This window comes from Nicotiana sylvestris, chromosome 3 (assembly GCF_000393655.2).
Source record: "Nicotiana sylvestris chromosome 3, ASM39365v2, whole genome shotgun sequence".
In the NCBI taxonomy this organism is placed as follows: domain Eukaryota; kingdom Viridiplantae; phylum Streptophyta; class Magnoliopsida; order Solanales; family Solanaceae; genus Nicotiana; species Nicotiana sylvestris.
Genome location: NC_091059.1, coordinates 174,021,196 through 174,046,402, shown reverse-complemented (window position 1 = coordinate 174,046,402; position 25,207 = coordinate 174,021,196). Strand labels below are relative to the sequence as shown.

Here is a 25,207-nt window from a genome sequence, read left to right as displayed (position 1 = left end):
TCACCACAACAAGCCAACCGAGGCCCAGCTCCACCTCCCAGAAATCAGCCTCCTTACCGCAACCACTATAACCCACAACCCCCGCAAAATAACTACCGCCCCCAAGAGCCACCTCGACGGCGGACTTTCACGCCCATCGGTGAGCCATACTCGACTCTGTTCCCAAAGTTGGTTCAGTTGGGTTTCCTACAACCCATCCCTCAAACAAGGCAAAACCCGACATCTCCTTCTTACAAAGCCGGAGTCAGATGCGCCTATCATTCAGGGGCCGAGGGGCATGATACAAACGACTGCTGGTCATTGAAAAGAGTGGTCGAAAATTTGATAGAGCAGGGGAAGATAGTGCTAAGGGACGAAGAGATCCCAAATGTAACTAACAATCCATTGCCCGCTCACAATAATGGGCCGCTGATCGGCATGATTTGTGAAGACAAAGAGTTCGACCCTGCCTTGAAAGCCATAATTGCCATTGTCGACACAGCGAGGAGGCCTGAAACAGACCAGAAATCAGAAAGGGGGGAGGAGGCCAAGGCTGCAGAAAGCAAGCCTGAAAAGAAGGTGGAGAAGAAAGTGGTACCGGCAAAGGGTGGAGTTCTTTACATACCGCGAGGTCAAGCCAAGAAGACGCAGAACTTCGGGATCAAAAAGACAAAACCTATGTATGTGCCAAAAGGGGCCTATGTGGTCCGGGGGACGATTCAACCACCTCGGCTGAATGAGCCAGTGGTTATCGGACGCGTGCCACAAAAGCCAATGACCAACCCGTCCACAGTACCGTGGAATTATCAAAAGACTTTGGTAACATACAAAGGTAAGGAGGTCATGGAAGAACTTCCAGAAAATACTTTCGTTGGAGGGTACTCAAATACCCAAGAACTGAACAACGCCACACAAAGGCGCTTCCCTCCAAAGGAGCCTGTGAGTGTTGAAGAAGCGGAAGTGTTCTTCAAGCAGATGAAGATGCCAGATTATGAAGTGATAGACCAGCTGCGCAAGCACCCTGAGCAGGTGTCCATGCTGTCACTATTAATGAGGTCAACCGAGCATCAAAAGATCCTGCTGAAAACCCTGAATGAAGCATACGTACCGGTCGAAACCTCGGTGGAGCAACTAGAGCGGATGACCGAAAGATTCTTCGCCGTCAACCAAATCTCCTTCAGCAAGAACGATCTACCCCCGGAAGGAGCAGCACACAACAAGGCATTGCATTTAACAGTCAAATGTGAGGACTACTATGTCAAGCGGGTGATGCTGGATGGGGGATCAGGTGTTGACATCTGCCCGCTCTCCACGCTGCAAAGAATGGAAATTGAGACCGGAAGAATCCGACCCAACAACGTCTGCGTGAGAGCTTTCGATGGTATCAAGAGAGACACCATGGGAGAAATAGACCTGTTGCTGGTCATAGGACCAGTCGAATCTCGAGTCACTTTCCAAGTGATCGACATGGACACATCTTACAATTTCCTCCTTGGCAGGCCTTGGATCCATGCGGCAGGAGCCGTGCCTTCTACTCTTCACCAGATGGTGAAGTTCGAGTATGAAGACCAAGAGATCGTGGTCCATGGAGAAGATGAACATGCCATTTATCGGGACCCATCTATCCCGTATCTTGAACCAAGAGAAGGGAGTGAGCATACGGTCTATCAAGCTTTCGAGGTGGTATTGGCAGAGCAGCACGAAGAGGGAGTACCTTGCCCCCAGCCTTTCTTGTCTAACGCTTCGGTTATGGTGGCCAAAGAGATGATCCGACACGGATTTAGGCCAGGGAAGGGGCTTGGACGAACCCTTCAGGGAATGACGGAACCCATTACTTTACCAGTCATCAAGAAACCTTTTGGACTAGGTTTCAAACCTACTCCAGCAGACGAAAAATGGGCAAAGAAAAGGAGAAATGAGGGCTGGAAGTTGCCTCAACCACTGCCGGATTTACATGCGACTTTTGTCAGGCCAGGGTACACTGAAGAAGAAGAAGATGAGGTCTTCACAGTTGAGGAAATCGAGGAAATATGTGGGGCAATGAGGGAAATGCTCTACGAGGTCCACATGGTTCAACCAGGCGAAGGCACGAGCACTGCTGAGATGATATACATGGGGCCAAACGCCAAGCTCCAAAACTGGGAGATCACGCCATTCCCAACTAGACGGAAGTCCGGGTAGACTTGTCCTGCCACCTTTCCTGTATCACAAGTTATCCCCGGGACATAACTTGAACGTTTTCTTCTTTTCATTTGTTATTCCGAATTCCTAGTTGTAAACGTTGTTGTCTTCCAATTTTCCAAAGAAAATGAAAAAAAAATCTTCATTGCTTTCCTTTCTTTCTTTCGTTCTGATTTTATTACTTTTCCTCTTATCTTCCTTTTCAGTCCTAATAATGCGGCTTTAAATATGACATGCTTGCGGACTTCACGCCCGGATCACAATGAGCTATTTAACTGCGAATTAATGGATCCAGAACCAGAATATGATGCGGAAGAGGCTTTTAGGGAGATAAACCGAGAGTTGGAATATTTCGAGAATAAACCTAAGCCAAATCTGAATGACACTGAACCGGTAAATTTAGGAACCCCGGAAGAAATCCGGGAGACCAAGATAAGCATTCACACGGACAAGAAAACGCGAGAGGCGATAATTCAACTTCTTCTTGAATTTAAAGACGTGTTTGCTTGGTCATATGATGACATGCCGGGACTAGGTGTCGATCTAGTGGTTCACAAATTGCCGATTCATCCTGATTGTCCTCCGGTTCAACAAAAGCAACGAAAGTTCAAAACCGAGGTCAGTGACAAAATTAAAGAGGAGATCACCAAGCAACTGAAAACAGGAGTGATCCGAGTAGTCCAATATACAACATGGTTGGCGAATGTGGTTCCAGTACCGAAAAAGGACGGGAAAACTCGAGTATGTGTAGATTACCGAGATCTGAACAGAGCAAGTCCTAAAGATAATTTCCCGCTGCCCAACATCCACATCCTCGTTGATAATTGCGCCAAGCACGAGATACAGTCTTTCGTAGATTGTTACGCTGGGTATCATCAGGTATTGATGGATGAAGAGGATGCCGAGAAAACTGCCTTCACCACGCCTTGGGGCACCTACTGTTATCGGGTCATGCCGTTTGGTTTAAAGAATGCTGGGGCTACTTACATGAGGGCCATGACCGCCATTTTCCATGACATGATGCATCAGGAAATAGAGGTGTACGTGGACGATGTAATAGTCAAGTCCAGGACACAGGATAATCACATCCAAGACTTGAGGAAATTCTTCGAGAGACTAAGGAAGTATGACTTGAAGCTAAATCCAGCAAAATGCGCTTTCGGAGTTCCGTCAGGTAAACTTTTGGGTTTCATCGTAAGCAGGAGAGGTATCGAGCTAGATCCGACTAAGATAAAATCTATCAAAGATCTACCTCCCCCAAGAACGAAGAAAGACGTGATGAGTCTTTTGGGCAGGCTGAACTACATCAGTCGGTTTATTGCCCAGCTGACAAGCACGTGTGAGCCCATATTCAAGTTGTTAAGAAAGGATGCGGCGATTAAGTGGACAACGGAGTGTCAAGAAGCCTTTGATAAAGTCAAAGAGTACCTTTCGAATCCCCCAGTCTTGGTCCCTCCCGAACCAGGGAGGCCACTTTTCTTGTATCTGACAGTCTTGGAGAACTCCTTTGGCTGCGTCCTGGGGCAACACGATGTGACCGGGAAAAGGGAACAGGCGATCTACTACCTGAGCAAGAAATTCACCAGCTACGAGGCCAAATACACTCTGTTGGAGAAGACATGCTGCGCTCTCACATGGGTTGCTCAAAAGCTGAGGCATTATCTCCAAGCCCACACTACATTCCTCATAAGCAGGTTGGATCCCTTGAAATATATATTTCAGAAACCAATGCCTACTGGGAGACTGGCTAAATGGCAAATCTTGCTTACGGAGTTCGACATAGTTTATATCACTCGCACGGCAATGAAAGCCCAGGCGTTAGCAGATCATTTGGCCGAAAACCCGGTCGATGAGGAATACCAGCCATTGGATACCTATTTTCCAGATGAAGAGGTAAACACCGTAGAAGCGATCTCGGAGGAAGCTCATGTTTGGAAGATGTTCTTTGACGGAGCCGTGAATACCAAGGGTATAGGGATCGGGGCAATTTTGATCTCACCTGCCGGTCAGCATTATCCCGCCACGGCTAGACTTCGTTTCTTCTGCACAAATAATACAGCTGAATATGAAGCCTGCATTATGGGCATACATATGGCAATCGATCAGGATGTCAAAGACTTACTGATTATGGGAGACTCTGACCTGATCATCCGACAAGTTCAAGGCGAATGGGAAACTCGGGATGTCAAACTTATCCCATACCGACAACATGTGGAGGACCTCAGCAAGCGCTTTAACTCAATAGAATTCAGGTATATTCCGAGGTTTCACAATGAACTGGCAGATGCACTTGCTACTCTGGCTTCTATGCTACCCTACCCGGGCAACGCCCACGTCGATCCTTTGGAAATCCAAATCAAGGAAAGACACGGTTACTGCAGTGTAATCGAGGCGGGATCAAATACGCAGCCTTGGTACCATGACATCAAGAAATTCTTGAAGACACAAGAATACCCCGAGCATGCAACTGGAGATCAAAAGAGGACCATTAGGCGACATGCAAGTGGTTTCTTTTTGAGCAGTGAATTGTTATATAAGAGGACTCCGGACCTCAATCTCTTAAGATGTGTCGGTATCGAGGAAGCGAGAAAAATCATGCACGAAGTACACGCAGGTGTGTGTGGACCTCACATGAACGGGTATGTCTTAGCGAAGAAGATCCTTAGAGCAGGTTATTACTGGATGACCATGGAAAAGGATTGCTTTAGCTTTGTCCGGAAGTGTCATCAGTGTCAGGTGCACGGTAATTTGATTCATGCACCTCCCACAGAACTGCATCCCATGTCCGCACCTTGGCCATTTGTCGCTTGGGGCATGGACGTCATTGGACCAATTGAACCAAAGGCTTCGAATGGACACAGGTTTATACTGGTTGCCATCGATTACTTCACAAAGTGGGTAGAGGCTGTCACTCTCAAGTCGGTCACCAAGAAAGCTGTAGTGGATTTTGTACACTCAAATCTTATCTGTCGCTTCGGTATTCCTGCGACTATCATTACAGATAATGCAGCAAACTTGAACAGTCACTTGATGGGAGACGTGTGCGAGCAATTCAAGATAACACACAGGAATTCCACTCCTTATCGGCCAAAAGCCAATGGTGCTGTAGAAGCTGCAAATAAAAACATCAAGAAGATTTTGAGGAAAACAATACAAAGTTCCCGACAGTGGCATGAGCAGTTACCTTTTGCGTTATTGGGGTATCGCACTACGGTGCGCACATCGGTGGGAGCGACTCCTTATCTTTTGGTTTATGGAACCGAGGCCGTAATACCGGCAGAGGTAGAGATTCCTTCACTTCGAATCATTGTCGAAGCAGAAATCGAGGACAGCGAGTGGGTTAAGACTCGACTGGAGCAATTGACGTTGATTGATGAAAAGCGGATGGCTGCAGTTTGTCACGGACAGTTATACCAACGAAGGATGGCCCGTGCTTACAACAAGAAAGTCCGACCTCGGAATTTCGAAGTAGGACAATTGGTACTGAGGCGTATTCTGCCGCATCATGAAGAAGCAAAAGGAAAGTTTGCCCCAAATTGGAAAGGCCCATACATCGTAAGGAAAATATTGCCAAGAGGAGCATTGTATTTAGGTGATATCGAAGGAAATGACCCTGACACAGCGGTGAATGCAGATGCAGTCAAGAGGTACTACGTCTAGATCATACTCCAAGTGGTCCTGACACGTTGAAAAGGGCGAAGGTGTTTATTCCCCACTACTCCCCAAACACTACCCAATTCTCGCTACCACCTTTTGAGCCGTTGTATATAATAAAAAAAAAAAAAACAAAACATTGATTGAGGCCTGAACTACGTTTGACTTGATTCCGAAAGGATACGTAGGCAGCCTCTCCCTGAGGTTCAGTCACACCAACAACAAAATCCCATTCACCCTGAAATTGAAAACCGGGGCATGTCAGACACTTGAGAAGTTTAGTATCAGCTACCTCTCTTCACCAGGCACAAGCCTTCAAATCAATTACCAAAGATGGTGGGAAACCAATAAGCATCACCAAAGGAAACCAGCACACCCTGAGTTGAGAGAAATAAAATGAGAGAGTCTCGGCGGTGAAAACCTTCGGGCACCACGAGGCGACGGGAGAAGAGAAACCAAAATGAGAGAGCTTGTTTAGTAAAAACTCGCAAAGAGTGCTATCGAGCAACGACAGGGAGAGAAATGAGAGAGGTCAGCCAGCGAAAACCCGCAAAGGGCGCTGTCGGCCGAAAAGGATGACGCCACCCCAAGAAAGTCTCGGCAGAATGCCACCAGTTTGGAATCACAGGTCCGTTTCTGGTTCAGGAAAACGCAAGCTCTTAGAAGGTCAGACGTCCAGTCCAAAGGGCATGTCATGTCATTTAAAGCCAACGTTATCTTCCTCAGATAAGTCTTTCTCTCCCCGAAAAGGGTATTTCTTTTCTGATTTGTTTTCCCCTGCTTTGTTTCTTTTCGAATCCCTTTTGCATTTTAACCCCGAGTTCAGGACACACCGGAAAGGGTAGGTGGCATGGTTTGTTTACACGGAATCCCGTCTCATGAAGGAAAGCACCTCATCTCGTTGATATGATTACCCAAGCATGATGAATCATGACGTTTGATGGTGTTCCGGAGAAAAGGAAAAGAGAGAAATCTTGAAATCTTCCCCAGCAAGTCCACCTTCGGACGAATCCCCACAGAGTCTCCCCCCTGTACAAATCCCAACAGAGTCTTGTACAATCTCCCACAGAATCCCCCCAAATTATAAAATTATAAAAAAAAAAAAAAAAAAGGGAAAAAATGGAACCTCCCCAGCACATCCCAGCGGGTCCTTTTGTAGACATCCCCAACAAGCTTACCCCAACAAATCCTAGAAATCCCACTTTGAAATAAATCCCCAGCATGCCCATTGTACAAAATTCCCCACAAAGAATCCACTTTGTAAATATTCCCCACAAAGCTTCCCTTTTGTACAAATCCCCACAAAATACCTCCAATAAAATCCCCGTTGAGGACCTCCAAGCAAAACGGGACAACAAAAAAAAAAGAGCCTTACGAGGCAAATCATCACAGAATCTGGAAATACAAGCCTAAGCGGTCTAAAGGTTTCGCCATTCGAATCAAATCAATGGCGCGATTTCGCAACAGAAATATGAGATGCAACAAAGCAATTGGGAACGATCAAGGTCACCGAACCAACCGTCATTTCCGAACTAACAATTGTTCTTTATCTGAAAAGTTGAAACAGGTATAATCCAAGACAACCGTGCAAGAAGCAGGTGTCGCCCAAAGAGGAAGGTACAAGAAACATTTTGGCAATAAGGAATTCACTCGAAAGGTAAGCTTCCACGAAACTCCCTTTTATCTAAAACAAGAAAACTCAAAAATAGATCGTGTAGTATTCTCGAGCTTTATCCCCAGCCAGTCAGCATTAGGGTTTTAAACCCTAAACTGAACTTTTTCCTTTTAGCCAGCATTAGAGTTTTAAACTCTAAACTGAGCTTTTCCAATGCAATCAGCATTAGGGTTTTAAACCCTAAACTGAATTTTCCTTTTAGTCAGCATTAGGGTTTTAAACCCTAAACTGAACTTTTCCCTTTCAGCCAGCATTAGAGTTTTAAACTCTAAACTGAGCTTTTCCATGCAATCAGCATTAGGGTTTTAAACCCTAAACTGAATTTTCCTTTAGTCAGCATTAGGGTTTTAAAACCCTAAACTGAACTTTTCCCTTTCAGCCAGCATTAGAGTTTTAAACTCTAAACTGAGCTTTTCCATGCAATCAGCATTAGGGTTTTAAACCCTAAACTGAATTTTCCTTTAGTCAGCATTAGGGTTTTAAACCCTAAACTGAACTTTTTCCTTTTAGCCAGCATTAGAGTTTTAAACTCTAAACTGAGCTTTTCCAATGCAATCAGCATTAGGGTTTTAAACCCTAAACTGAATTTTCCTTTAGTCAGCATTAGGGTTTTAAACCCTAAACTGAACTTTTTCCTTTTAGCCAGCATTAGAGTTTTAAACTCTAAACTGAGCTTTTCCATGCAATCAGCATTAGGGTTTTAAACCCTAAACTGAATTTTCCTTTAGTCAGCATTAGGGTTTTAAACCCTAAACTGAACTTTTTCCTTTTAGCCAGCATTAGAGTTTTAAACTCTAAACTGAGCTTTTCCAATGCAATCAGCATTAGGGTTTTAAACCCTAAACTGAATTTTCCTTTAGTCAGCATTAGGGTTTTAAACCCTAAACTGAACTTTTTCCTTTTAGCCAGCATTAGAGTTTTAAACTCTAAACTGAGCTTTTCCATGCAATCAGCATTAGGGCTTTAAACCCTAAACTGAATTTTCCTTTAGTCAGCATTAGGGTTTTAAACCCTAAACTGAACTTTTTCCTTTCAGCCAGCATTAGAGTTTTAAACTCTAAACTGAGCTTTTCCAATGCAATCAGCATTAGGGTTTTAAACCCTAAACTGAATTTTCCTTTTAGTCAGCATTAGGGTTTTAAACCCTAAACTGAACTTTTTCCTTTTAGCCAGCATTAGAGTTCTAAACTCTAAACTGAGCTCTTTCATGCAATCAGCATTAGGGTTTCAAAACCCTAAACTGAATTTTCCTTTTTAGTCAGCATTAGGGTTTTAAACTCTAAACTGAACTTTTTCCTTTCAGCCAGCATTGGAGTTTTAAGCTCTAAACTGAGCTCTTTCATGCAATCAGCATTAGGGTTTTAAACCCTAAACTGAATTTTCCTTTTAGTCAGCATTAGGGTTTTAAACCCTAAACTGAACTTTTTCCTTTTAGCCAGCATTAGAGTTTTGAACTCTAAACTGAGCTTTTTAATGCAATCAGCATTAGGGTTTTAAACCCTAAACTGAATTTTCCTTTTAGTCAGCATTAGGGTTTTAAACCCTAAACTGAATTCTTCCTTTGTTCGGCGTTAGGGTTTTAAACCCTACACTGAACCTTTCCCCAGCTAGTCGATATTAGGGCTCCAACCCCGAACTGAGCACGCATATCCTCTTTCATCAATTTTATGAACTTCCTGGTGATTAATTAACGAAATTTTCCTAGTGAAACTGGGGCAGAAAATTTCGTTCGTTTGTTTTCTCCCGCAGGTCTGACCTCGAGCCACATGAATCGAAATGACCCACGAGATGAATCCCAGTTCGGAATCAAAGAAAAAAAAAAAAAAAAAAAAAAAGATGTCCCGAGATATCGGAGTAAATGCAAGGAGGATTGACTCCAACGTTTAATTAAGGGCTTGAACCCTGCCAATCGCGTCTCACTCAGTATCCCAGAGGTTAAACAAGTCGCTGCAACTCGCAAGCATCAAGATTCAGATCGGAGTCTACAAGCAGAATCAGCTAAGACCCAAGATCAAGTCGTAAAAGAATCATAGATAGGAATCTTGTAACTAGCAGTTGACATGCATATAAGTAGTTAGCTCAGTTTCCAATTTCCATTTGGTTGTAATAAGGCGGTCAGTAACGTAGCAGTGGCAACAGCAGCAGCAGTAGCAGCAAGCATTGCAATCCCATGTTAGTCCCAGCTACCAAAACCTCCCGAACTACATTGACCTGATTCCTGTTTAGCCCAGGATATGTAGGAAATCTTTGAAGCAAGATTCGGTCAGATCTTTCAAAAAAAATGCTTCATACGGAGTGGTCTATAGGCAAAAATCGCTCATACACGCTCACTTGATCTTTGCACGAAAACCCTTCGTGTTTCCGAACAAAGAGGGGCAGCTGTGAGCACGTGATTTTTGCTTCACACGACAATCGCTCCAAAAAGAAATAAAAAATATATAATTGGCCCCGCTGTACAATTTCGGATTTCTGTGCGGCACCTTGTGGATTTATTTGTGATTTTGGCCCATTCTTATTTATTTACTTTATTAAAATAAAGTTCAAAAAATATATATGTGTCCTGCGTAATTCAAACCGTAATTCGGTCATTAAATAGAAAATCGTGAATAGGCATTTTTCGTCCGTGATTTTGTTTGGTTTGACTTTACCGGTTTTGAAATACTTTAGTATGTGCGCAAATAATTATATTTGAGTGTGTATTTAATTTTAATTTGATTTTTTTTAGTTTTGTTTTAAAACAAATAAGAAAAGAAATAAAAAATAAAAAAAAAATAAAAAAAAAAGAGAGAAAGAAAAGGCCCTTCCGGACTTGGGCCAATTTGTTAAAATTGGCCCAACGAACTCAGCCCAAGCGGACAGCCCAAGCCACCAGTCCAAACAGCCCACCCCCAGGCCATGAAACGACGTAGTTTAACATCAAAGCTACGTCGTTTCGATGCCAACCCATCATAACCGTTTAAACCGAGCCGATCCAACGGTCCAAGATCAATCCCCATAACCCACCAATAAACCCGACCCGTCTCACCCGGACCGACCCTAACCCTTCACCCTTGGAACGACGTCGTTCCCTGTTAGCCGAAGGATCCTGGCCCTTCATCTCGTCTCATCCAACGGCCAGGATCCACTTGCCCACTAACTATATAAGTACATAACACTACCCTACCCCCCCTATCCAATACCCCGGCTGCTTCGTCTCCCCAAACGAACAGCCCTAAAACCCTAGCCGCCTCTGCATACTTCCGCCATGAAAGCCGGCGGCATGGATGCCGGTGACCTTCCCTTGAACACCATAGGACCCCCAGGCCATCCTGAACCCAAATCTACCAACCCCATGTTTCGAATCACCCCCCAGGTCCTCGAATCTTCATTCGAAGATTCGAGTCAAAACTCGATCTGACCCAACCAACCCCAGTTTTGTACCAGATACTCCCCAGACCCCCCTCGTGACCGAACCATACTTGGTTTGGTCCGAATCTAACCAGGGAAACATGAATCCCGGATCTGAGTTTTGGAACTTTGTAGTTCCTCGTCACTAGTTCATACCCGTTCGAGCCAAGAAATTAAGGTCCAAGGGACCTTAATCGAAGTGTTTCTCATCTGAGAAACACTTCGATTAAAGTCCGTTCAGCCTTAAGAAAGTCTGTCCAAGTCCGGTTCAAGGTTTCCGATTTTTCAGGATTTGAGGTGAGTCTGCCTTCTTCCCTTATTTGTTTGGTCCATGTGAGGGATTAGATGTCTGTTCATGTTTTGTGTCAATTTGTGTTTTGAATTTTTATCAACTTTTGTTCGTCCACTCTGTTTGAACATCTGTGTTTGTCTGAATCCTTCTCCTCCTATTCTGATACGGCATGCGTATTGGTTGTATTCCAATTTGTACTAACTAACTGATTCCTCGGATGCACCATTCTATTTTAATCAGTATAAGTCGAGTCATGTGTCCCATACTTCTGAATGTTTGATTTTCGGCTACGATTGTGTACGATAATGCTAATATAGTCGAGTCGACATGAGTCGTCAATTAGTTTCAACTATCTGAGCATAGCAAAGCGATTTGTTTCTGTCGAACATTTTTGAATCAATTGAGAAACAATTTTGTTTACTTATAGCTGTTGATTTAGATCAGTAATGTAAAAGGGATGTTTGGTTAAAATGCTGAATTGGATGGCATGTGCACTCCTGCACAACATTTGCATTGGTGCACCTCATGTGCATTGGTGCTCCTCATGTGCTTTGTGCACAACCTGTGGCCTGCATAAAGGTCCTTGTTTGATTTTAAAATGTTTTGACAGCATATGCTATCCTACTGCCCATACTTGGCTTTAGTTTAAAGAAGTGTTTAAACCTTTTAAAAGTAAAATCTGCCAGGGAATGTTGATGGGGTTTAATATTTAATTAGCTAAAGTTTGGAATTGAAAATAGAAGGCACATGGGAAGGGTACTGGATTTCTGAAAACAGGCTGTTTAAAAAAGAGTAGGATAGGGACTTATAAAAGGGGGAGATATACAGAATAGATAGAGAGAGACTGGACCTTGAGGGCTGAAAAGAAAATAAACACACACAGTGAGGAATTTCTGGGGAAAGAGAGCTGAATAGATAAGGGAAAAGAATATAGACATACTGTGAGGAGTTTGAAAAGGAGAGCTGAAATACATGCAAAATAGATACACATAGATAGAGGGAGATTAAGGGATAGAAGGGATACAACCAATAATCAGAAACTTTCTTCCTCCTATTGTTATTGGGTTTTTCAGTTGTTTCAATTTGTTCAAACCAATTCTGATCCTCTGAAATCTCAGTTGTGTCTATTAGTTGAGTGCTTTCATTGGTTTACTACTGTTTTGATCTATCTGGAATTCTGATTCTACTCCACTGGGTGCTGCTGTTATTTGGCCATTTGTTCTCTATTGGCCATAGTTGTATCACTGCACTCGAGCTTGTTTTCTTGCTGTATCGCTTTGTCTGCTGCTATTCTGCCCTGCTGCTACTGATAGTGCTGTGATTGCTGCTGCATTTTGTTGTCATCATACTCTGCTGACTTCCCCCTTTCCTCCAATTGTCAAATATTTCCAGGTACACAACCTCTGAAACTTTGTATGGTTGAAAGTTTGAAGTTGAAGCAGAAATAGAGAAAAGAACAGTTGTTCATGTTATAACATTGGTGTTAAAAATAGGTCGAATGATATTTGGGATTGTATATTTTACTGCAAACTGCAAATACTTTGTATAAACTAGCATACATTCTGTTTGAGATGGATTGTCAGATAGCATTGTTCAATAGTAATGACAGTATGACATAGACAACATGTTTTGATTTAGTATACATTCAGTTCAGTATAACACTTGTTTGGTTTAGTTATGACTGTATAACATAGAGTCATAGGCACTTGTATGTATTTTGCCTAGACCACTGAATCAACAAAATTGTGGTACTGGGTCCGGGATAAATGTATCCCAAACAAACTCCCATGCAGTCACATTAAGAGTCTGGCTATGAATGCCAGTTCTCCTGTCAGTTCATTCGCCCAATGCAGGTTCGATACTGAGTTTCGGTATAGATTGTTTGTCTCGAAATAATGTGATGATTGTTGAGAAAAACTAATAACCATTTTTTGAGTTCACTTAGTAGTAATTCCCCTGGTAAAACAGTCGATTTCGTTTATCAATTTCAAATAGGTTAAAGTGTTAAAAAATAGAACTTGGAGGTCATTAAACATAACTCAATATATGTTGTTAGTTTGTTTGCAATCTCATTTAACGAATTAATAAGTTATCCACTCGATGAAGACAAAGCATGCGGTAACCCCCACCTTATGAACAATCAATCAGGTAATCAAACAAGTTTAGTTTCGGCAAACATAATAAGGATTCAGTCCGTATTTGTCCAAACCCGCAAAATTCGGCATCATCCTTCTCTTTAAAGATAAATGTAGTAGAAATGTAGTCATTGTAGGGTACCCTTCTTAAATAATGAGACGAGCCTCGCCGAATAAAAATGCAAACTGCGGGGCCCTCAATAATTGATCACGATAAATACTTAGAATTTGGGAGGGACTGTTTAGAGAATTCCACTACCTTCCCCAAAGATAATAACGCGTTTAGACTCTTTAGGCGCGACTTTAAGTTAAAATATATTCTCAAATTCAGGTGCACATTGATGTGACCCAAATCCAAATCTCAGCGAAGTCAAGATGTGTTGACGATCACGGGTGCATTGATTGTGACGTGGTTCGAGACGCATCTTCACGACGTTGCAATTCTATAAAAATAAATGATAATGATAAAAGCGGTTTAAACTTAATGGGAGCACGCAAGTCATAACATGTATTTAAATCAGATATTTAGCCATTATAACAATTTAAGTGACCGTGCTAGAACCACGGGATCCGAGGGTGCCTAACACCTTCCCTCGGGTCAACAGAATTCCTTACTTAGAATTTCTGGTTCGCAGACTTCATTTGGAAGAGTCGAATATTTTCCTCGATTTGGGATTAAAGATAAACCGGTGACTTGGGACACCAAAAGCCAAACTTTTCCCAAGTGGCGACTCTGAATTAAATAAATAATCCCATTTCGAATATTGTCACTTAAATTGGAAAAACTCCACCCGCGCATCTAACCCCTCGGGACGGGGCGCGCAAAAAGGAGGTGTGACACTTACCTCTAATACTTTCAAAGTATTTGCTCGAGATGTCAGAGTCTCGTGCTGATAACGTGTTATAAAATAAAGACTGTAAAGTAAAGACAAGTATAGAGAGAAACTGATATATTATTCAAATTCAAACTGATGTACATAATGAACTGAAATCTCTTCTATTTATAGAAGAAAGGAAGCTGTTGTGTAAGCTGCTACACAAGCTGCTGTGTAAGCTGCTACTATACCAGATATGGATAATCTTCTACTGAGAGCAATGTTTATCCATAACGGAGTACTGAATGGATAAGCTTATTATACCCGGTATGGATAATCTTCTACCTAGGGTAATGTTTATCCATAACCGGGTACCGAAGTGATAAGCTTCTTCAGGAAGCTTATTTCCAATAGAGTACTAAATAGATAAACATATTTACGGTGGAGTCCCATATGGATAAGCTTCTTCAGGAAGATTATTTACAACGGAGTACTAAATGAACATCCATAATATAATATATTTATAACATTTTAGTATTAATAGGAAAAAACATCAACCGTTCACCGTAATAATCCATACCAACTTTAATAGTCAAACGGAGGCAAACTGAATAATTCAAAACAACTTTATCTTTAATTTTCATATTCTTTATCTATTCCAACTTAAAAATATAATGGTAAGGAATAAAAACGTTTGTACTCCATATATCCCAAAAATGATATACTTTTTAAATTTTAAGAGTCAAACTTCTTAATTTTAACCATAAATTCAGAATAAAATATTTAAGTTTTTTAAAATAAAAATTATATATTTAAAAATTACGTAAAAGTATTAACAATTCAAAAATATTTAAAAGGTGTAAATTAAGAAGATATTTTTTTTTTAATATTTCAAAGTTACATATGCTGTCTAATAAATGATATAACAATCATTTGTCCATGCTTAGTTGTATTTACTAAGAGAGATAAATAATAATTCGGTCAAATAATCTTTTTATTAATTGAATTTCTACACGAGTGCAAAAGTTTAAGGAGAAGAATTAATCTAAATATTCGCTAACCAATTCGCTTAAGCAAAAAAAATTCAGGAATTAATACTGTATGCATAATTCATGTATAATACATATAATGATGTATAATTAATATATAATATATACAAATCAAGCAAAAGAAGTAATTAGTGAATCGACCGTCTATTTGTGTAAAAATCCTATCTTTCAAAGATATTTTGGATCAAAGGTAGTGCAACACAATTTATTGGGCCCGTGCATCTAGTATATATATAAACATACCTTGTCGGCTGTTATTTTTGCAAAAGATATGGATTTCTCGTAAAAAAAAAAGATTAGGCAGCAGTCATAGGCTCAAATTTCCTCTAGCACGTCAAGGACAACAGAAACGCAAAAATTGCACCGACAACCTATTTAGTTTTAATATGTACTCGCTTTTTAAAATATTTTTAATTTGTACCCATTTTTTAAATAACTTCAGGTCTTTTTCTCTTCTTCTTCCTCCTCCTCCTCCTCCTCCTCCTTCTTCTTCTTCGGGTAACAACGATTTTATATGGTGTTTGTGAACATATTTTAAGGTAATATTTTATAGTGGTGAGTTGTTGTGACACTTTATTTTCTTTTTACTATTGCTTAGGTTTTTTTTCTTAATTGTAAAATGAGTTTGTTAGATTTATTGTTGTGTTGACAAATTGATGGTTGGGGTTTATTCTTGATGACATTTGGAGGTTATGTTTTAAATTTGAGCACATTTGAAGTAGATTTAGATATTAAATTGTATATTGGATTGTTAAAATCCGAAGAACAAATTTATGTTTCTAGGCAATTTGCACTTCAGGCCTATTGGGCCTTAAGTGCATGAAAATATTGGTTGCACTTCAGACCTTTTGGTCTTAAGTGTATCTGAAGTGCAATTTTTCACTTCAGATTTATTGCCCTTAAATGTAAGAAAACATTTGTTGCACTTCAGACCCTTTAGCCTTAAGTGTATCATTTTACTTCAGACTTATTGACCTTAAGTGTATGAAATCATTGGTTACACTTCAGACCTGTTTGGTCTTAAGTGCACCTGATCTGCAATTTTTCACTTCAGATTTATTGGCCTTAAGTGTAGGAAAATATTTGTTGCACTTTAGACCTTTTGGCAAGGTCTAAGTGCATCTGAAGTGCAATTTTTTCACTTCAGACTAATTTTGTTTTTAATTTCAGATCCGATAAATCTGAAGTTAATCGTAAAGTGAGTAGGCTTGTAATTTTTTTTGCAAAGTGGGTATATGTACAATTTCGGGTATAGATGCAAAAGTCGCAACAGAAACAAATTTGAGTCTGATTAATTGGGCCCTTTATTTTGTCAAAATAGTACGGCATAGCCAGTTTTCGGACTGGTCAATCAAAAATAGCCACCGTTTACGAATTTAATGAAAAATAGCCACTATTTTGCTGCAACAGAGACCGATCCCGTATAATATACGAGAGTTCGGTGCATCTGTGTACGAACTCCATCATATTATGCAGGACTGATATACTTTGCTGACTCCTGTATAATATACGGGAGACTGGAGCACCGGTGCTCCAAACTCCAGTATATTATACTGGACATTTATACTTGCTGGAACTCCCGTATATTATGCTGGAGTTCTAGTGTACTTAAGCTGGAACTCCAACATATTATGCTGGAGTTTCAGCATAGTTATCCTGGAACTTCCGTATAATATGCTGGAGTTCAAGCATACTTATGCTGGAACTTCAGTATAATATACGGGCGTATTTTCCGGATTTTGAACAGTATTTTCGCTCAAATTTATCTTTACATAAAAAATGACTAAATTTCGATTACTTTTGAAACTGTGGCTATTTTTGAATGACCCGTTGTAAATCTGGCTATTTTTAAATTTCTCCCCTCTATTTTAGAACCTCAGGCCCATATTTATCTTCCTTGGCCAGTCCATTAAGCTGACTGCGCCTTCCTCCTCTGTTCCCCAGTGCGGCCTCTCTGTTCTCCATCTCTTCCGGCGAACTTCCCCGGCGAAAATCAAGTTATAGGTTCCCATCTTTGTTTATACTTCTCTGTCAGTACTCTTCAAAACTCTAATTTCTTCTTCTTCTTCAGTAATTTCTATGTTTTTGAATTTGGTGATGCTCAGAAGGATTTGACTTTTTCATAGTTCCTTTTAATTTTTTATTGAAGTTGATTACTTTCTTGCATTCTTATTTGCTTCCTATAATGGCTACAAATTATTAGATACAGTACTAGTCTACTACCTCTTGAGTATGAAATAAAAATACAAAAGGCCACAATGATGAGATTTTTTTTATTGTGTTTTGTAAATTTTCAGTTCTTGAAATCGAGGTCTACAAATTTACCGCATATTTCTAATCATACAAGCAGCTGATTTCACTTTCTTACAATTCCGCCAAGCATATCCAAAATCCAATTCCTTATGAGAAAATTATGCTTCCTCCATCAATTTCTCGCCTTTTCTTGACCACTAAGCCAGCCGATAAGCCAAAATTTTTACTCGAGAAGGTCCATTTTTTTACCACTTGTTCATCATCAGCTGGAGAATTCTTGAGTCATTTGCTGGAAAGTAAAAAGGGGTCTGGTCTGGAGAAGTCTCTGAACACGGTTAAGACTAAACTAGATGCTAAATGTGTTAATGAAGTATTAGAGAAATGCGCCATTGATGATCCTCATATGGGTCTCAGATTCTTCATTTGGTCTGGACTTCATCCCAGCTATAGACACAGCAGTTACATGTTCAGTAGAGCTTATAAATTGCTTGGATTTGATCGCGAACCACAAATTATTGAAGATTTCATTGAGGCTTATAGGCTGCAGAATAAATATGTTCCAAGTGCTAAGATGTTTAAGGTTATATTGAATTTGTGTAGAGTGGGAAAAGATGCTACCTTGGGCTTGTGGGTATTGAGGAAAATGAAAGAGTCCAACTGTCGGCCAGACACGACAGTGTATAATGTAGTTATTCGATTATTGTGCGAGAAGGGTGATATTAATGAGGCTCTGTTTTTTATGAGAGAGATGGATTCGAGTGATCTTCATCCTGATATGATCACATATGTTGTGATGATTAAGGGGTTGTCTGAGGTGGGTCGGTTGGAAGAAGCTTGTGGATTAACCAAAGCTATGAGGGGACATGGATGTGTGCCAAATACGGTGACCTATTCAGCTCTTCTTGATGGGATTTGTAGGTTCGGGAGTTTGGAAAGGGCGCTTGAGTTATTGAGAGAAATGGAAAAAGATGGTGGGCAGTGTAAGCCAAACGTCGTTACTTATACTACTGTGGTTCAGAATTTTGTTGAGAAAGGTCAGTCGATAGAGGCATTAAGTATTTTGGACCAAATGAGGGATTTTGGTTGTAAACCAAATAGGGTACTTATCTGTACTTTGATTCAGGGTCTTTGCAAAGATGGGCATATGGAGGAAGCTCATCAAGTCATCAACAGAGTAGCTGAATGTGGTATTCCATATGATTCTTGTTACAGTTTTCTAGTTTTATCACTGTTTCGGATTGGAAAACTCAAGGAGGCAGAAATGTGTTTTAGGAGAATGTTGGCTGGTGGCCTAAAGCCTGATGGTTTGACCTCAAGCACAATAATGAGATGGCTTTGTCAGCAGAGAAGGATACTTGATGGATATCACTTGATTGACGCGATTGAGCAGTCTGCAGGCGTATCTTCTATAGATTCTGATATTTATTGTATACTTATGGCTGGACTATGTGAGGAAAATCATCTTGTTGAAGCTGCAAAGCTTGCTAGTCTAATGGTAGGGAAAGGAATTCAGCTTAAAGGTCCTTGTACTAAGAATGTAATTGAATGTCTTGGACGTTGTGGCAAAGAAGATTTAGCTTCAAGCATTGGTAGTATTAAGTGCTGATGAATGATCAAGATTGCTTTAATATCGTGATCCTACTTGTGCCTCAGCATTGTCAACAAATAGTCACCTCACCGTTGAGATTGACCCTCAATTGTATTCCATATTCCACCTAATTGAATTCTTTCCAGTTTTGTGCAAAAAAATAAAAGAATAAATAGTTGGGCTTCTAGTCAGTTTGATTGATAACTCTTTTCAGATTTCAACTTATATCTCATTTATTGATTTTGCACTCTGATTTGTGTATTGTCGGCCGACATTCTTATCCAGTATGAGATGGAAAGAACAGGTGAAGTGTTCCTTTGAATATTCAGTTGAGGTAACACTGATTGGTGTATTATTTTATAGCTAATAACATGGAATAACAATGCATGGATTAAAGCAAATACTAAATCTTATATCATGATTATTCTATACAACAACAACAACAATTACCCAGTAAAATCCCACAAAGTAGGGTCTGGGGAGGGTAATGTGTACGCAGACCTTACCCCTACCCTGATAGGGCAGAGAGGCTGTTTCCGATAGACCCTCGGCTTAGAAAAAAGAAAAAGAGAAAGACAATTCATTAGTGACTCCAGTAGAAACCATAATAGTAACAGAAGCATAACAACTAAAAGATAAATGACATACAATAACAGTAACCAGTTACTAAGGCCCGGGGCTAAGATAAACAGCAGGGATAGTGTGGATTCAACATAAACTGCAAGCTATCTAAGATCAACCCTAATCCAACCCTGCCTCACCCCCGGTATGAAGTACGCAAAGCTCTACTACCCCCTAACCTGCAACCCTAATGCTTGACCTCCAAACCTTCCTATCAAGGGCCATGTCCTCAGAAATCTGCAGTCATACCATGTCCATCACGATCATCATAAAACCGAATGAGTCCTGAGTGAAGAAATATCCGAGACTTCAGACATACAGTAAGTCGATAAGATGTACAAAGCAAGTGGTCCTATTTGTTTTTATCTTCTAGGATGTGCTTCCATCATTATACCTGACAATTATCCCTCTATTTTTTAAGGTTTTCCATCATAGGAAAAGGACATTCCAAGTTCAACGAGTTTACTCCTTTTCTCTAAGGAAAAGTACCTTGAGATGCAACAGAGGGTCAAACAGGTACATAAGAATTTCATTTGGTATCTGAGCTGTCAAGTATGATTCGTTTCATATGATTTTCACTCTCTTTGGAACAATAGAGTTTTTAGTATGAACTATCTGAATGAGAAGTATTGAATTATAGTTGTAGCACATGTAAAATATGGAGAAAAAGGTCATTGATCCTCTGGAGCTGGTTCTTCCCATCCCTAAATACTTCTCTGCTGCCTGTTTTAGTGATGATACTTTTTGCCAAACAGAAAAGTAAAAGTCTTATCACTCAAGACAGCCAAAAGAATACAATCGGCCAAATACATATGGGCCCCCTGACTTTCATTTAAACACCTATACACGAGCTAGTACCTATTGAACACCTAAACTGTATTAAAAGTGTACATATTAAACACATTTTAGCTGAAACAGTCTAAAAATGAAACACGTGCAGTTCATTGGATGCTGCTTGATGAGTTATGGGGAAGTAAAGAATTTAACCTGAATGTTGCTGAAATCTAAACGAATGTTCAACATAGTTTGATGTGTGTTTGGAACTGTCAACCGAGGGAAGTTAGTTTTGCTCTACTCCCACCTAGCTACCCTCTTAACAAAAATAGAAGTCCCATTCCTCTCTTGGGGTTATTTGTGATGCAGAGTTTCTTTGTATATGAAGGTCGGGGGTATTTTTCCTACCACAGGTTAAATTAGTTTCATCCCACCTCATTTTTTTCCGAATTGCATCTTGGCTTAGTTTTGTCCGCCAAAACAAGGACAACAGATTATCGCAGCCACCTTGATCTCAATTTTTAAACTTCCTTTTTCTTTCTGGTTCAGTTGGTTGTTGCTTTGCTAATTTTATACCGTTTGCTTAAATAATACACTTTGTTAGCTGGTGCACCTTCATGTGTAATTTTGGATACATTCGAGAGAGTATTAACTGCTTGATTTACTTAAAGAAGGTTCTTCTAGTTCTGAAATCTTAATTCCAACTCCAATCCAGTTATCAACCTTATCCACATATTGGCCTGAGAATACAATCCCTCTGTTAACACTAGTGCTGTGGTCTCAAGGCTCTAGAATCCCCTACCTCCACATCCCCCCCCCCCCCCCCCAATATACTCGGTATGCTAGAAACCACTTAGGACATGGTAATTAGGGTTGTAAATTGTAAGTTACCAAGGGGAATCGTGAATGGAAATGGTTTAATTTGTGTTTCTATTTGTTGATACATTTGATGCGAGGAAAGAGAACTGAAGGGTAAGAGCAGCATATAGCTAATATGAAACCGCCCTATAAGATAGAACTGCTTAGGAACTGCAAAATGGTGGCCTGGACCTCTTATCTGCTTGAATCATTCTGTCTAATTCTAATGTAGATCCTACTAGCTAAGTTTGGGTCTTTAATCTTTTCGAAAAGATTTAGTCCTCAGTGGGCACTTGTTCTACTATCTATACTCCTAATTAAGGGACAAATATATTCTTACTGTATCACAATTTGTGAAGCTGGCACTATTTTGTCTATTGGAAACAATCTTTCTGCCCTTCCAGGGTCGGGGTAAGGCTGTGTACATCCTACCCTCCCCAGACCGCACTTGTGGGATTACACTGGGTTGTTGTTGTTGTTGACGCCCTCATAATCACACTTATAAAAAACTCAGAGATGTTAAGATTGTTATTGTATTTAATGGGTGGTGATTTCCTTGTTGTTTAACTCTGCTTTGACAGTTATGCTCAGTCACATCAGTTCAACCTATATTTTAAAGTTTATATTCTTTCCTAGACCTTGAATGAGAGTCTTGACGTAACTGGTAAAGTTGTTGCCATGTGACCAGGAGGTCACGGGTTCAAGCCGTGGAAACATCATATTGCAGAAATGCAGGGTAAGACTGCTTACAATAGACCCTTGTGGTCCGGCACTTCCCCAGACCCCGCGCATAGCGGGAGCTTAGTGCACCGGGCTGCCCTTTTATTCTTTCCTAAACCAAAATTATGCACACACACCAGATGCCCCTTTAACTAGTTTCTCTAAGATTTGGATTCAAATATGCTCAATGATGCCTAATAGATGTTCCTGTTAGGTGAGAACAGATGGTACTAAGAAGAAAGTTTCAAGGAATATATAATTAGTTCCAGTACTTTCCAGAAATCTAGACGTTGCAATGCCCCAGATTTATGGAATAAAACCCTTTCTGTTTTTTTAATTCTTTATGTTCTTTTTTTTCTTTTTTTTTCTTCTCAGAACAGCACTATGATATGCTGAATACACCTTTGCAGCTTTGTGTTCTTTTCTGCTATGATATGCATCTGCACTGAGTGCGCTCTCTCTCTCTCTCCCTCATCTTATACCATAACGTTTCAAAAAAAAAATGGGGTTAACATTTGCTTTTAATCTCTTTATTGGTGGTTCACTTTTTGCTCAGTTTCCTTATTCTTTTGAGGGGTATATTAACAGGCACGGAAGCTATTGCTGGATCCAGCAATTCATGAAGAGTTCACTAGACTGAAGGTAAGTTCTGGACTTTAATTTTAATTTCAAGTTGAAATGTATATAGAGGAATTTGATACACTTATTTAGTGGTTCCATACTTTAACTTCGTTGTGCTTCCAAGTCTCTATGATGGTTGGCTGGTATTCGTTATTTACTGGGGGCAGTGTTCTGTTGGTGACATAGTTACTGGTTGCCTTTTGAATTGCTCTATGAGCTCTGATGATGCATCCTTTTGCCAATGAATAAAGCATGTTGGTGCTTAAATTTTTGGATGCTTTTGGCATGTAGTTTAGTTGACTTTCTCATTGTTCCTTCATGGGCTTGCTTGCCTGATTGCACTCTTGCTTACATCTTTTCTTATTTTGCAATGCCAGAATTTGGTTGAGGAGAAGGATAAGAAAGTGAAGGAGTTGCATGATAACATTGCTGCAGTCAATTTTACCCCACAAAGCAAAATGGGGAAGATGCTAATGGCTAAATGTAGGACACTGCAAGAGGAAAATGAAGAGATCAGAAACCAGGCTAATGAAGGAAAGGTATTAGGTGATTATATGATCAGTGAAGTGTGTAAAATATATAATTCACTTAGTTCACAACTGAATTTAGAGATGGAAGGGACTAGTCTATTCATAGGTTACCTAGTTGCTTAGCTTGGTTTTTCCAGGTTTGTACATCATACATGTGAGATGTTACAGATGGTCTATTTCTTCACTTGCAGATGCATGAATTAACAATGAAACTGGCTTTGCAGAGGTCTCAGAATGCTGAACTCAAAGGTCAATTTGAAGGTTAATGTTCTCTCAAGTTGCTTCATAAATACATCTCTGTTTGCCTTTTGATTGGGATAGGAATTTTTCGTTTGCTGCTTGTTTTATTGTGATTGACTAATCGGTTTGGTACAACAGGTTCCAGATATGATCAGTGTAATTGATAGTAATATTTGTGAGGATGTTTAGATTTGTATTAAATAGGATGTTTATATTTGCTTTAAATGTTGAAACATTTGGTAATATTTGCATATACTCCTCTGGTTCATGACATTACATGAGTAGAGGCATACTCACTCTTAGATTATGGTTCTTTGTGGAATTTAAATGCTTCAGGAAGTATTGGACAAGGAACTATACCACATGATTCACATGCATATCTTCTCTGTACCCAGAAAGAAACCAGCTGCTGTCACCTGATCTGTGTGGTTACCATATATCTGCATGCCCTTATTCATGCGACAGTAAAGTCATGCCAGACATAAGGCATGCTTTTACATAGAATTGAGTCATATCATAATCAGAGAGACCTGCACCATCCCAACTGAGAAACCATTAATTCCTACACTGGTTCAGCCATTAACCTGCTCTTGCCAGTGCTCACAATTTGTTTGTAGATTAAAGTAGTATCTCCTTGCACTATGGAGAAACTGGGCTTTTTTATGGATGGGTCTTTATGCCTTCTCTGCCTTGGTTTCCATCTTCTTCTCCCCCTAATATCTTGCCAACAGTGTAGTTTACTTCTGTTATGAGAACTTGTTTTAATGAAGTTGAAGCAGGTTGATGGTGGATTGTAGTATTTGACTTTCACATTCATATAATTTGTGGGGAAAAAAGAAACATGACATAACTAGGCATCAAGCACCCTTGTTGCTTAAGGTATCTATATCTTTGCTAATTTTGTTGTAGAGTTTTCTTGACATGTGTTCATTTTACCTTCTTGCTCTCATCGGGATTCCTTTTTGTCTGACCTAACCTAACCAGTTTCAGTTGATTTGCCATCGTTATTCAGGATGCAATGATGAGTAGATTGATTCACTCAATTTCTTCCAATTTTCATTCGCACTTGCAGGCCTGTGCAAGCAGATAGAGGGACTGACAAACGATGTGGAAAGATCAAATGAAATGGTGCTTTACACAGTTTCCATTTTATCTAGAGTGAGTCAGTATTAGGATGACTTTTGAAGGATGTGGAGTTTAATGGTTTAATTGTATTTGTCCTAGGTACTAATCTTGCAAGAGAAACTTGAAGAGAAGGATGAAGAGATCAGTAAGCTGAAGGTAGAGCTGAATGAAAGAAACACAGTAATGGAGAAAACCGAATTAACTCCTGATAAAACTGCCAGTGATGAGGGAATGACAGCTACAGAAGCACAGGCAGAGAATGAGTAGGCAGGCTACTGGAATTAGACTAGTGCTATTTGTATGGTAACACATCTTATTTTTCCTTTCCAAAAAAAATTTTGTTTGGTAAATTATTTGAAAGAATTACGTCCGATGTCACTTGGCCCAACAACCTAATTGAAAATGACCCAGGTTTGAAGTCCTTATGCTGTTTGGTCTGGGTTGTATATAACCTGAAAGAATCTTTTCATCATTTAGCCCATTATTAGATACTCAGTTCCTCCACAGTCCATAACACACCTAAGCTTCTTGATATCTCTCTTTTATGCGTATTCTGCCTTATCATATAAGCGCACTTCAACTCCAAGAGCGAAGCTCATCTTTGAACAGATTTGAAGTTGTTTAGTTACGAATTCTTCTCATCCTTGCTACTAGGTTTAGTATTCTCTTCGTTCAAGTGTATATAATCATAAAACATCCATTATTGGAGC

The 25,207-nt window shown here is 40.1% G+C and overlaps 1 protein-coding gene and 1 pseudogene across 2 annotated transcripts; both read left to right on the top strand.

Moving 5' to 3' along the window:
• The window catches only part of LOC104217924 (FKBP12-interacting protein of 37 kDa-like), a 120,041-nt pseudogene extending 95,121 nt beyond the window's left edge, over positions 1 to 24,920 (top strand).
• On the top strand, positions 17,077 to 19,409 carry LOC104217925 (pentatricopeptide repeat-containing protein At5g47360-like). Of its 2 annotated transcripts, none has more exons than XM_009768269.2 (2): positions 17,077 to 17,171; positions 17,465 to 19,409. In XM_009768269.2, exon 2 carries the CDS (start codon positions 17,581 to 17,583, stop codon positions 19,024 to 19,026), a length of 1,446 nt encoding a protein of 481 aa, XP_009766571.1. In that variant the 5' UTR covers positions 17,077 to 17,171; positions 17,465 to 17,580; the 3' UTR covers positions 19,027 to 19,409. The 2 variants fall into 2 exon arrangements, with proteins under 2 accessions (XP_009766571.1, XP_009766570.1); XM_009768268.2 differs by having other exon boundaries at positions 17,078 to 17,197.
• Positions 24,921 to 25,207: the final 287 nt, after the last annotated feature.